The following is a 14351-nucleotide window of genomic DNA, read 5'->3' on the forward strand; positions in this document are numbered from 1 at the left end:
CCTCTGCACATGGCCACAGGGTGCCACGCACATGGGATCGCTTCCATCTTCCATTAATGTATGTTAAACTCTTAGCAGTTCAGAGACATGGCAAGAGGGAATTTCACAATGGCTGCAGGAGAGGCTGACCTGGAGATGAGACCAAAGGCTCATTTCCTCACTGGTAATTGGTGCTGAGATTCCAAGCAGCAGCCAGGCTGTGGCAGTGACTAATCCAGCAGGCACTTTAGGAATGAGTATGCAGCTGTTTGAAGTCTCAACTGTATTGAGTTAGGATTTAATTGCTCTGTAATTGTGAAGTTGCTCTGCTCACATTTCAACCCTGCTCTAAGCAGCACGTTATAGAGGGAAAATTAAATCTCAGAAGGAAACTAGTACATGCAGATCCCATAGGCACAGCTCCCCTACCCTTCCCACAGATAGTTCAGTTCCCAGCCCCTTCCTATCCCACCAGAGACCGTGCTCATCCTACTGCCTTTCTCCCTTCCAAAACCAACTCAGATCCCATCCCCTCTCCCCCCATCCCCACAGACAGCTGAAAGTTGCCTCCCTTGCCCATAAACCCAGCTGGGATCCAATCCCCTCCCGCCCACATAAAGATATGTGGGATCCCATCCATTCTGCTTAGGAACTGGATAGGGTTGTGCCTATCTCCAGTACAAACCCAAAGTTCATTGCTACAGCAATTCCACCTGAGCGTCTTAACATATTTTGTAGAACTCTTCCCATCACTGGTACAGTTGATTTTTCTCCTTATTTGCTCTGCAGCTCTGTGTGGGGAGCCTGAGGCAGCCTCCAAAAAGCCCGGGAAAGGCAAGTGAATGAACACGCTGTTCCCTCCAATTGTGATTCCAGCATTTCCTCTCATTACTCTAATAGAAACAAATCTTTCTCATCTTAGTCCCATTACCTCTCACAAAAGCAAATGGTGTGTAATCCCATTAGAGATGGGTTGCTGCTGGACACATTTTAAGGTCATTGTTCTGGGACGCCAGACTCCACTGTGTGAGACTGGGATAAGCAGGGATGCAATTACTGGGCTATTCAAATCCCGAGAATGAAACTCTGCTGTTAACAGCAGAAGCCAGCACGAAAAGAGCAGTCGCCTCATGAAATTATGGGGTTTGGTCAAATCAGAGTCTAAGCAGCACTCAGGAAAAGAGCAGGGCAGGTTGTCAGTGCCTACTCCGTGAAGTCTCCTGTGCTCTGGGGCTGACCTAGGCTAGCCCTGGATCTGCATATCTCCCCCATGAAGTTTCCTGTATCATCATCATTATTTATTATTTGCCTTGCAATAGTGCTTAGCAGCCCCAGGCACGGACTAGGACCCCTTTGTGCTAGATGCTGCACAGACACAGAACAAAAGATGGTCCCTGCCCTATAATCTCAGCTACAATCTAATCCTTTCCACTGTAACCTGTATCTGGGTATCCTTAGCACAGCCCCACAGTGTGAGACTGGCTGCTGGTGCCACTCTCCTAACTCTGATTCTACACACTGGACCTGGGTATCCCAGACACAACCTCAGAGTACAGATCTGTCTGCCAATGCCACCTCTGTGAGAGCTTCTTTAGTCTTCAAAGCTGATCCTGGTGATCCCTAGCACAGCCCCCCCCGTCAGAAAGCAAGGTGAGCTGTTGCATCTAGAAGTGCTGGGAGCCATAGCCCTCCAGAGACTCCATTTTGCTTGTGGCTGACAGTGCTCTGAATCAGATGAGGAAGAGCAGGAGCAACTGAAAGTGCCTCGTTCAGTTGGTCTCTGTTGAGGAGTTAGACACTGACCTTCTCTCAATCAGTTCCCACCCACCGGCATTTCAAAGCCTTTCCTGATGGATGGGCAACAAAGAGAGAGTCAGCTTTGCAGAGAAGAGGAGAGGGGAAACCACACCATGACAACAGATAACAAACATCACCACAAAACACACAGAGACAGGTGCTTCTACTGCCAGGTGTTGCCCTCCTGCTGTTTTGTCCCAGTGCTTATTGCCCAGTGTTACTCTCTTGCCACCCTCCACCTATTCTGGGGTCCCAAAGTTACCCTCCAGCTGCCCCATCCCTGCACTGAATGCTTGCTGGTACCCTCCTGCCACCCTGTCTCTGCTCTGATGGCTTGGTGTCATGCCTCCCTTTGTTCTAGGTGCCGGGTCTTACCTTCATCTCCTTTGCTCACTGACTCGGGTTACCCTCCCACTGCCCCATTCCCAGCCACCCATCTGGTATTTCCTTCCTACTGTCCCAGGAGAGCAGGACAGTTTCTGTAGCCCCCACGGGCTGGTGATGCCTTTGGCTTGTAACCCTTCCCACTGCAATAAGAACCTTGCCACTTCTGTAGGTCCTGCCATGTGGTAGAATCATAGAATCATAGAATATCAGGGTTGGAAGGGACCCCAGAAGGTCATCTAGTCCAACCCCCTGCTCAAAGCAGGACCAATTCCCAGTTAAATCATCCCAGCCAGGGCTTTGTCAAGCCTGACCTTAAAAACCTCTAAGGAAGGAGATTCTACCACCTCCCTAGGTAACGCATTCCAGTGTTTCACCACCCTCTTAGTGAAAAAGTTTTTCCTAATATCCAATCTAAACCTCCCCCACTGCAACTTGAGACCATTACTCCTCGTTCTGTCATCTGCTACCATTGAGAACAGTCTAGAGCCATCCTCTTTGGAACCCCCTTTCAGGTAGTTGAAAGCAGCTATCAAATCCCCCCTCATTCTTCTCTTCTGCAGGCTAAACAATCCCAGCTCCCTCAGCCTCTCCTCATAACTCATGTGTTCCAGTCCCCTAATCATTTTTGCTGCCCTTCGCTGGACTCTCTCCAATTTATCCACATCCTTCTTGAAGTGTGGGGCCCAAAACTGGACACAGTACTCCAGATGAGGCCTCACCAATGTCGAATAGAGGGGAACGATCACGTCCCTCGATCTGCTCGCTATGCCCCTACTTATACATCCCAAAATGCCATTGGCCTTCTTGGCAACAAGGGCACACTGCTGACTCATATCCAGCTTCTCGTCCACTGTCACCCCTAGGTCCTTTTCCGCAGAACTGCTGCCTAGCCATTCGGTCCCTAGTCTGTAGCTGTGCATTGGGTTCTTCCGTCCTAAGTGCAGGACCCTGCACTTATCCTTATTGAACCTCATCAGATTCCTTTTGGCCCAATCTTCCAATTGGTCTAGGTCCTTCTGTATCCTATCCCTCCCCTCCAGCGTATCTACCACTCCTCCCAGTTTAGTATCATCCGCAAATTTGCTGAGAGTGCAATCCACACCATCCTCCAGATCATTTATGAAGATATTGAATAAAACCGGCCCCAGGACCGACCCTTGGGGCACTCCACTTGATACCGGCTGCCAACTAGACATGGAGCCATTGATCACTACCCGTTGAGCCCGACAATCTAGCCAGCTTTCTACCCACCTTATAGTGCATTCATCCAGCCCATACTTCCTTAACTTGGTGACAAGAATACTATGGGAGACCATGTCAAAAGCTTTGCTAAAGTCAAGAAACAATACATCCACTGCTTTCCCTTCATCCACAGAACCAGTAATCTCATCATAAAAGGTGATTAGATTAGTCAGGCATGACCTTCCCTTGATGAATCCATGCTGGCTGTTCCTGATCACTTTCCTCTCATGCAAGTGCTTCAGGATTGATTCTTTGAGGACCTGCTCCATGATTTTTCCAGGAACTGAGGTGAGGCTGACTGGCCTGTAGTTCCCAGGATCTTCCTTCTTCCCTTTTTTAAAGATTGGCACTACATTAGCCTTTTTCCAGTCATCCGGGACTTCCCCGGTAAGTTAGGACTGAGCCCAGGTTCCCTACAGGAGAGAAGTCAGTGGCCCAACCACCACTGGAGTCTCCAAAGTCCCTTGAAGAGACAAGAGTCACTGCCCTGTTTATGCTCGTTATTAGTCCCTGTTCTCTTTAATCGGCTTAGACTGATGAGCTGAGGCAGCAGCAGGGATCAGCCGGGCTGTTTAATTAAAGGATTTCAGCTCAGGCCTGCAGTTTGGGAGCTTGTGTAAATGAGCTGCAAGTACATTATTTAATCTGCTGCGCAGAGAGGAGTCAAGGCATTAATGAAGCAAACTCTAATTAAAACTAGACGGCTGATGGTTATTAGCAGCATCAGTTCTGACAGGATTGATCTCATTTAGGGAAATGTCTGATCTTGGACAAAAAGGGGGGAAAAAAACCAACCTGGGTTATCTAATAGACAACAGCACCACACTGTTGGGACCACACTGTCACGTGATACAGACACTGAGACACAGCCTACATTTAAGGATTGCTAATTGAAAAGCGGACAAGTCTGTATCTGTTTCTGGCCTCTATAAAGCTGGAGAGGTTCAAACCATCTTTATTCTCCATGCACAAGCTTCTCTCATGGAGGGACAGGTGTGGGGGCTATGCGTTATTAGGCAGGGAAGAGGGGTCCCTATAAGATCCCCCCACCTATTTTCCTTTCCATTTACTTCCTTTCCATCATCCTCAAGGTTCTGAGTCATGGAAACCCACCTTCCTTCTAGCCATGGAGCTCTGGAGCCCATCAATACTGTTCTGGGGATCAGCTATGGGAGGAGAGCCCTTGATGACAGTGACATGAGGTGCTTTCTTATCCTCATGGACTGGATGGACATATTGCATCAACGTTGCTGGCAGCCTGAAGGCAGGTGCTGGGGAGGGGTAAGACACTGAGCTCAGGACCCAAACTTGGATTGCCCATAGAGGAGAGTCATTCCTCACACCCGGCTGGCCTTTGTGTCACTGGCTTAGCAATGCCACAGTATGCCTGGGAACTTTTCAGAACTTCATCATCTTTCCAGGGAATATACTTCCTCAGCATGATGGCCAAGCCATGAGGAAGCTGCAGTGGGTTGTAGCACCCAGAGCTGAGAGGGAGACTGGCTCTCTGAGAAGGAAGGAGGGAGACTGAGTACCAGGTAGACCATGATAAGCTAAGACAGGCATGGTCAATGGCATGATACAGGCAGAAAGCTGTATAAAAGGGCTTAATCAGGAGCACAGACTGTGAAGTTCGTTGTGGAAGTTTGGACGCTGACCTAGATCCAAGCTCCATGGGTTGAGCTCAAGTGCAGACTTCAACATGACAAATGCTGAGACACTTTCAAACAAATGATTACGGAATAATTTCTTCTGCCTACATTCACCTGGCAGATCTGGAGGCAGGAATTCTGTGTTTACCCAGCATTACTACAAACAGCAAGAGAGTCCAAGGCATTCTGCGTGTCATGGCTTGTGATGTCTTTGCCTGCATTGTAGGGAGTTGATGGGTTAATGAGAAGGGCTGTGGGGTTAGGCACACAGCAAGTAACCATAGAGTTTAAGACCTCCTGGGAGTGACTAAGCCATGTAGGCCAGGGAGACAGGGTCTACCCTGCAATAAAAGACCCACAGCTGGCCTGAGTCAGCTGAGTCAGGTTCACGGGGCCTGGGCTGTGGGGCTATAATGTTGCAGTATAGATATTCGGGCTCAGACTGGAGCCCAGGTTCTGAGACCCTGTGAGGTGGGAAGGTCCCACAGCCTGGGCTCCAGCCCAAGCCCAAACATCTACATGGCAAATTAATAACCCCACTGCCAGAGCCTGAGTCAGCTGACTTGGCCAGCTGTGGGTCTTTTTTGCAGCGTAGACATAACCACAAATGACTAAAAACTAAGCCAAAAAAAGCCACAAACACATTAGAAATGAGGTAGAGTGGGGAGGGGGAGGGGCCCAAAGGCCAGGGTCATGAACACTGAAAACCCAGACTAAAAGGGGTCTCAATCTGGCCAAACAAGGCACATGACCCATAGTTCTATCTTTCCAAAGCTGCAGGTGAGAGGCCAAACTGCCTCTAGCACAGCAATCTCCACAGACTTCACTTCCTCGTAGGGCTTGCATCCCTCTATCACACTCATTGAAGTTTGGCTCTAGACTCCACTCAAGGCTTAGACCACCCTCCCCACGCTCATACCCTCAGCACTGAAGTCCAGTTCAGCACAGAGGATTATCCCTGCCTTCCTTCCACATTTAGTCTTGGCTACTAAAGAGCAGGAGCGAGCCCACTCTCCCTGCCCCTCCCTGAGTACAGCAGGACCCCACACATCCCCCGAATGCATGTGCCCATTTGTTCTCTTCACAGTGGTCAGTTCTCAAACTTTTCACTGCATGGTGATCAGGACTCAGAGGCTGTTCCAGTGAGCAGGACAAATCAAGAAAAACAGCATTTTGCAGACCACCACCCTGAGGCGCCTCTACAACTCACCTGCCCCACACCGCCTGGAGCCATTCCCAGGAATGCTGGCTTCCGATGTTAATGTCAAAGGTCAGATGAAAGACTCTTTCAATGGGACATAAATTTCTAAAAACAAACCCCCTAGCGGCCAAAAGCAGGCGTATGAGAGGGTGAGAGAAGAAGGAGCATGTGTCCATGCGAGATAGAGAAGGATGGGACGGAGTGGGTGAGAGGGAGCTGGGAGAGGGTTAGGATGAGAGAGAACATGGAGAGTGGAGGCCGCGTCTATATCGGCATCTTGTCTATCCCAAGTATTTTTGATACTCCTGTCAGCATAGTATCTAAGTGCTGGGAGAGCAAGGCTTAAAGTGGACTGGTACACCCAGACTTTCAGACTCAGCTAAAAAGGTCAGCCATCTCTCAGGTGGATCCTGACAAAGGAGAGAGTGAAACAGTCATGTCAAAAGCTGCTCTTTCCAGTGGCAAACTGGGAATGCTGCATTGACCAGCCCCAGGTTTGGGCAGTTCCTAGCACACTGCCTACTGTTTTCAGGACATGACGGTCCTAGCTATGGAAATGTAGCAAGTAGCCCAGGCATGGGGGGCAGGTTCTATTTGTGCATTGCTAACTGGAAATGGCTCTCCCGGGTTGTTTTTGATTTGCCTTCTCATTTTTGGACTTTTGGTTTCGGTTCTGATGCCCGCTGCCGGTCAGAGAGGGTTGCATCACTCTCAGTTGTGTGGTCAATGTGGGCCCATGCCATGCTAACTTGTACACAGGTTAGTACCATTACAATTACCCTTCTCTGGAAAATTCAGCCCATTTCACCTGGCAACCTACACTGCAATAGCTTAAATAGTATTTAAACAAGCTGTACCACTATAATATGAAATTCCATTGCACTTCTGTAAGATCAGCCCTAAACCCTGGTGGAAGGTGTGTGTACGTGTGTGTGTGAGAGAGAGAGACCGAGGGTGTGTGTGTGTGTGGAGGCTGAGGGGTGTATGTGTGTGTGTGTGTGATTAAAACATACTGGGTGGCATACCTGGGAGAGAAGAGCGAGGGGTGTGTGAGGAAGAGCAGTGGTGGGGACACGTTTATAGGAGGGATGGGGGTGAATGACAGCAGGGTATGGGGTGTGTATTTGGGGCAGGGAGGAGTGTGATGGGGTAGTGAGAGGAGGAGAGGGATGGAAAGGAGAAGCCCATGGTGACAGCAGTCTCCCACCTTGGTGAGGAGTCCAGAGATGAAGGCTTCTGCTCTGCATCAGCTGCTGGGCAGCAGAATTGGTGTAAAACCGTTTCATTCCTGTAAGAGAAGACAAACAGTGGCAGGTAAGAGTTCATCTCAGTCTTTGGCAAGCTCATAGGACACTGTCCTGTTCAAGTCTATTCCTGGGCATTGCAGCTGTTCAGTGATGGTGGCTCTTTACAGCTGAGGAGAAATCAGATTATAACATGAATCCTTTGGACCAGGAGGTGGGGAACAAAGCATGGTAGGAGGGAGTAGTCATCTCCCCTCCCTCCCTCACATGCCTTGCCACTAGCATCATGCAGCGTAGAGTGAGGCAAAATGTTTCAAATCAAATGTTTTCTTTGTTAAAAAAATAAAAGGCCTTTTATATAAAAAAAAAGTGTAATGAAATACAGTTGACTTTTTTTTTTTCATTTCAGTTTTGCTGAATGTGGAGCAAATGCTTTCTTTGCCTGGGTGCTGTTTCAACACTCATTTAATAAGTAAAAAGTCAAGAATTTTTGGAGGGAATTTTTTTCTGAATCCTGCAAAATGGAAACAACACTGAAATCCTCCCTCCCCCACACATGTTGTTTTCTATTTCAACCAGCTTAGTGCAGGACTGTCATCTCACTGGCACCTGCAGAGAGCGTCCCTCTAACTTGCTTCTGCCTCCCGCTCTCCTTCCAAAACATCCTCACAGCCTGCTTTGGGGAAGCAGCTTCCCTGCATCAGAGCCCAACTTGAGCAGACTGGAGTGGAGGAGGAAAGGAGAGAGGGGAATGGAGGAGAGGAAGAGAATGAAACAAAGAAGATAAAAGCAGAGACCAAATCCAAAAAGAAAAACAGCTTGAAATAAGAGTGAAGTATTCAGAGACAGATTTAAAATATGGAAATGAAGGAAGAATTTGTCTGCGGGGAGAAAAAATGGGTCCTGATTTTCAAAAGTGGCCACTGATTTTGTGTGCTTCTATTTTCTGGGCCCCATCTGGAAGCATTTTCAAGGGTCTGGTTCTCTGAAGAGTTGAACACTCACAAAATCCCATCTGAATGCAGTAGGAACTGCAGCCATCCAACACCTCTGAAAACCAGACCCCTTTCAGATGACTCAAGATTGACCTCCAAGAAAACAGGGGCACTCAAAATCCTTGGCCACGTTTGAAATTTTTGCCCAAAGGCACCAAAAAAGTGAACAAAAGACAAATTGAGAGAGAGGGGGGAAAAAAGTGGAGAAGAGAAAAAGAAAATGGAAAGAAAGGGTCAGAAAACAAGGGAGATAGAGTGATCCAAATACTTAGCTGATGTAAATAGTCCTAGCTCCAAGTCAGTGGAGCTACATCGATTTGTACCAGCCGAGAATCTGTTGACTCTGTGATTTAATGGCATTTTGCCTGATTCTAGCCCAGCAACAACAACAAAACTGAAAAGATTCTTGGCTTTGGATGGGGAGTGGGTGTGAAATGTTCTCCTCAGGCCCTGCCTCACCATTCCTCCCTGTGAGGGAAGACAAGTTCACCCGCCTTTTCTCTGTGAAAAGTTTGAGAGATGCAGCCATGAGGATAGCCAATCCAATCCACAGAGACAGCAACAGTCCTACATCCTGTTCCCCATTTAGGGTGACCAGATGCCCCGATTTTATAGGGACAGTCACAATATTTGGGCCTTTTTCTTATATAGGCGCCTATCACCTGCCACCCCCATCCCGATCTGGTCACCCTATCCCCATTACCCATCACCAGGCCTGCACAGCTAGCTTTATGTAACAAGCCCTTTCAGCTCTGTTGCTTCCTTTATTTACTTCTGATGTTAATTCTCAAAATGGTCTCAGAAGCGATGGCTGTTTAAAAACAAGATACCCAGGAGAGAGATGGGGAAAGAGAGAGTTTGCATTACCTCACTGAACTCTCCCCATATCCTCTGTCCCAGCTCTGTCCCCACATCATAACATACTCACTGTAAAAGGAGTTAACATGATGTGTTTTTGTGCCACATCAAATTTATCTCCCAACACTCCATTGCGGTAACACCCACCCCACCGATTCCATTTCCTCTGCAACCCTTATTTATTGTTGGTCCTTCCAGGGCTGTCTCTAATTTAAGCTTTTCAGGTGGCAGGTACCTGTAAAATACTTGTGCCATCTTTTGACGGGCGCAGGTGAGCAGTCTCAAGATTATACTGGATTCTAGATTCAAGCAAACTCACATAAATGTCAGAGCTCCTCCATCTTGTCACTCTCACCTTGACTCTTTCCCTAAATTCCTTCTAGTATTAGAGTGACCATATGTCCCATTTTGGCTGGGACAGACCCCTTTTTAAGCCCTGTCCTGGACGTCCTGACTTTTTTTTTTTGGCAAAACTGGGCATTTGTCCCGTTTGCTCTTGCCAACTGATGATGATCAGTTGGCAAGAGCAAACGGGACAAATGCCAAGTTTTCAAACTGGGGGATACGGAGGAACATTTGTGGGGGCAAGTGGTGACATTTGGGGGTGGGGCATCTCCACACCCCCCTATGGGCAACCCAAGGCCTGTGCCCCATCCCACACCGGGAGACTGCACAGGTACTGTGCTTGGAGCCCTGCAGGAGCCTGGATGATGTGGCTCCCCTACCCTCTTCCCCTCCAGTCAGGGAGCGATGAGGTTTCTATGTGCTCACTCTGCAGCCCAATCAGAGGGCAGCGCTGTCAGGACCCTCATACAAACTATTCTTTAGTCTGTGCCTCATCTTGTGTATCACCCGGTTTCCATGGAGACAGCAGGGCCCTGAGCCCTACTGGGCAACCCAGTGCCCGATGTCTCTCACAGCATCCATTTGTGCAGCATATCCTCCCCCTGCAGCAGCTCCTACCTCTGCCTCCTGCCCCCTGCCCCCAAGCAGTCCCTGGAGGCCCCACCCTGGCCTAGTGAACTACCCTCCATCCTTTGGAGCTAGTCCCCAGAGCCCTCTCCCTTCCCCACCCACCCACCCCAACCAGCCTCTTTTCCTCCCCAGTTCTCCTCCAGTCACCTGCTTCTGCCACATCCCAGCCTTCTCCCCCACCCAGGGCTGCTATCTGGAGCCTCCTCCCTGCCCCTCTGCTATCCCAGCCCCCAAAGTGGCACTGAACGGCTAGCTGGATCATAGTCCAGTAGCTTCACCTCCTGGCTCTGAGCCCAAAAGTACCCATACACTCTCGCACACTCACACCCTCCTTTGCTGCCCAGATCCCAGTCTATACCCATTCCTCTCCCCCCTGCCCCTATCTCTGCTACTTGGCTCAATTGGGGGTACAGAGGGACTTTCAGGGGGACAAGCGATGATGCCAGGCAGCTGTGGCCAGCCCTGCGCATCCGGTTTTCAGTTTGGGGAAATATGGACACCCTACCTAGTGTACTCTAATGTGTGCTGCACCTACTCCAACATTAGACGTACCATTCAAATAATATTAATTATTAATAATGAAGAGAAGAAAAGGAGAAACCAAAAAGGGAGCTGTAGCGCTAAGGGGAAGAGAGGAAGGAAACAAGATAGTCAAAAAGGCACCCAGAGAGAATCATACGTATTTATAAGGCTGCTATGGCCGTGTTATCTAAGCACCAAGAAAGGAAAGTGTGAGGAGAAGCACAGAGAAAAGAGGAGATGAGGCACAGACATGGGAGGAAAATAGAACAGTGGATAATCACTGCAGCTGAGACCTCAGTCTGCTGTGAATATAGCAAGGAGCAAGAAACACCCCGGAAATGAACCTGTGTGCCCGGGGACCAGCAGCCACAAAGTGACCACAGATTTTGGGTGCCACATCTTTGTGTGCCCAACATGAGCCACCCAAAATCAATGTCCACTTTTGAACCTCTTGTCCTAGAGCTCTGAACAGCGGAGGCCCTTGGGGACAATCGAGCACAGCTCTAGCCCCTCTGCAACCACAATCTGCTGTTGCCCCTCATACAGCAACAAGCAGGTGTAGCCCATACCTATGGCCAGAAATCTTACCCCAGCAGTGCTTGGGAATCCTTGAGTCCAACGGCCTCAAGTGGCAGGGGGCGAAGGCAAAGTGGGGATGGGAAGGAGAGATTGGTGTACATTAGGAGGAATGTTTTCAATGGGCAGGTTTTGGTAAGGGGTTATTTCAGAATTGTGTGTTAGGGTCTCAACCTAAATTTGTGCTTGGGGGCCTATATGAATCTTGATACACCTCTGAACTCCTTAAATACCATGAAGCAGCTAGGGTCCTCAGTCCAATTAAATATTTCCATTAATAAATATTTCTATTATATATTTTGCCCCAACCCAGGCTTATGCCAGGGGAAATGGAATCACTATTGGAAAGCGATTGTTATTCTCATTTATGTAACCCCATCCGTGTGACTGGTGCTTTCCGAACATATGCAAAGAAAAGGTCCCTGCCTGAGGGGCTTTGTGGCGGGGTGTACATAGCCCTCACTGGACAAAGGAGTTAATGTCCTGCAGGGCAAGCCAGGAAATGGGCTTGCAGAACTTGTGTTACCTGCCATTTGGGGCAAGGAAGCTTTGGCTTAGGTCTAAGAGGGTGAGTATTTGAACAGGAAGTGGAGGACGGTAAAGGCTTTCTTTCCTCTATTCCCGGCCTATGGTGGAGCAGATCTGAGAGACAGCTAGAATCAGGAAACCCTGAGGAATGAACTGTCTCTTGACTGATTGGAGCCAGCTGGTAAACCTGCCTACTGCCTTGTTTGGTTTCCTTATTGTAAAGATGGAGAGGAGCCTGTCAGGTTGTGGTAGGGGACTTGCAGCAATGATCAAGGGCTGAAGGCCACCTGGCCCTTTCCCCCTCAATGTTGCTAACTTCTTTGTTGCGAGTTTTGTGACATCTTGTGTCTGTCTCAAAGTTCCAGCTCCTGAAGTTTTGTGAAAATCAAAACTTTCCTCTCTCTCTCTCTCTCTCTCTCTCTCAAAAAAAAAAAAGTTTTTGTAGCCCTCATACTTATGGAGAAAAGCTGGGAAATGTGAACCATACAAGTTTAAAAATCAGAAGGAAAGAAAAAATCCTTACCTCTTCCCATCCCTATCTCCTCGAAAAAAATAAACCTCAGGACTCTGAAGCTAATCTCATGACACAGGGGCCTGACTCACAATTTTTAAATATTTGGGGTTGATGATAGTGCAATAGTGCTATCTTAAAGGGATGGGGGTTTAGCTTTCCTTTAAATCTGTGGCTTTTTTGTTTTTAATTCCTCCTTATTCTGAAACCTGAAGTTGGCCTTGCACAGGCTTACAATCTAAGATAGAGAGCACCTGAGTAAAACCAAAGGGGAGTAGGGAAGGACAGAAGAGAGCCCAGACAACGGGGAAGGGAGATGTAAACTCTGTTTTCTTATCAGTGTGTTCCTACTGTTGAATTGTCCTATTTCAAATGTTTGATTTGTTTGTTTTGTTTTAAATACACAGGCTTCCTGGCCAGCACCCCAGTGCAAGTAGCAAAGGAGCTCAAGCCAGAAGGAAATGAGTTCTGAGTGGATTTAAAGGAGGGCAGGTAGTGTATACATTAGGAGAGAGGCTGCTCCAGGCATAGGGGCTGTGTGCTAAAGCTGGCAGGGAGTCAAAGAGACTATCAAGGCATGTACAGGTAGCAGAGTGACAGGCATGGGGAGGGGGGGAAACAGTAGAAGACAAAGGCAGGCAAACAGGCAAGAGGAGATTCTGGAGAACCAGAAACAGTCAGGGTCTATCAGAATATGGGCAATACCACTCCCTGCCCAGCCAGGGCACATGCTCTGGGGACTGACACCTTCCAGAGGCAAGGATTTGCCAGGCTAAGTCTACGCTAAGTCTACGCTTGGAGCTGGGAGTGTGATTCCCAGCTCGCGGAGATGTACCTGTGCTAGCTTGCGCAGTGTAGCTAGGGTAGCACTGGCGGAAGCTTGGGGTCCTGAGTATGGACCCACCCGGACCCCCCTAGCTACGTAAGTGGGGCTCAAGCTAATGTGGGTACATCTATGTGAGCTGAAAATGACACCCCTAGCTCCAAGCATAGACGTGGCCTGTGTGAGGGGCAAGCCATATTCTGCCCAGCCACGATGTACAGGTCACTACAACAAATCAGCATCTCGTTTCTCTTTAAGGAACTGACTTCAGATGGAATGACTTTAGTTTCTCTTCTCACAAGAATGAAGCATCCACCAAGCATCCCTGGCAGCCTTGCTAATGGAATCTGTAAATGAACTGTCCAGCCATAAGCAAATCCCTCCTGATCAGTACAAGCTTCTTTAAATCCCCACAGTGTCTTTTGGCCAGGATGAAACTGTTTAGCCAGCTTGGGAGCTGGCCAGTAAGGCCCTCGCCCCTTTCCAGCTTTCTAGAATCATGGAAGATTGGGCTGGGTTGCAAAAGGCCTTCGGGAGCCACTAGCCCAATCTTACATCAAAGAGAGTGGCCTTACGCGACACTTCCCAAACAAATTAATTTCTCATTTTCTAATTTAGTGTTGGTAGAAGGTGCCTGAGATAGCCCTGGAAACTGAAAGCCTCTGTACAGCACTCCATGGGCAGTGTCAACACGTGGTTTCCCAATGTTGCGCTCACCCATAGTGGGGGAGCTGCTATTTTATCCCCTCCATCTCCCACCCTCATCACTGTCCTCTGCACCCCTCTCAGCCTCCCTCCTGCCCTCACTTCACCCTGCACCTCATTCCTCTGCAACCCCTAAATCTGTCACCCTCCCCCGGTGCCTGCTCCCCCTCCATCTTTCAGCATCTTTGCTGCTCCTCACAATCCCTATGTTATGTCTAGCCTCCTGGTCCATTAAGTGGCAGTCATCTTCCCTGTGGGCAGGGCTTCAGTCTTGCTGAAAATAGTAGGAGGTGCAGATTTTGGAAGGGATACAAAATATCATTGTTCAGGGTTGAAAACCATCTCTGTCTCTGAGG

The 14351-nt window shown here is 48.7% G+C and overlaps 1 protein-coding gene across 5 annotated transcripts in view; it reads right to left on the reverse strand.

The window, feature by feature from the left end:
• IQSEC3 (IQ motif and Sec7 domain ArfGEF 3) overlaps positions 1–14351 on the reverse strand; it is a 127381-nt gene that overhangs the window by 58960 nt on the left and 54070 nt on the right. For all 5 annotated transcript variants that reach the window (XM_073321028.1, XM_073321064.1, XM_073321055.1 and 2 more), the window contains exon 2: positions 7466–7546. In XM_073321028.1, coding sequence (XP_073177129.1) covers positions 7466–7546 — 81 coding nt within the window. The remainder of the gene's footprint in view (positions 1–7465; positions 7547–14351) is intronic.

This window comes from Lepidochelys kempii, chromosome 1, assembly GCF_965140265.1.
Source record: "Lepidochelys kempii isolate rLepKem1 chromosome 1, rLepKem1.hap2, whole genome shotgun sequence".
Taxonomy (NCBI): Eukaryota; Metazoa; Chordata; order Testudines; family Cheloniidae; genus Lepidochelys; species Lepidochelys kempii.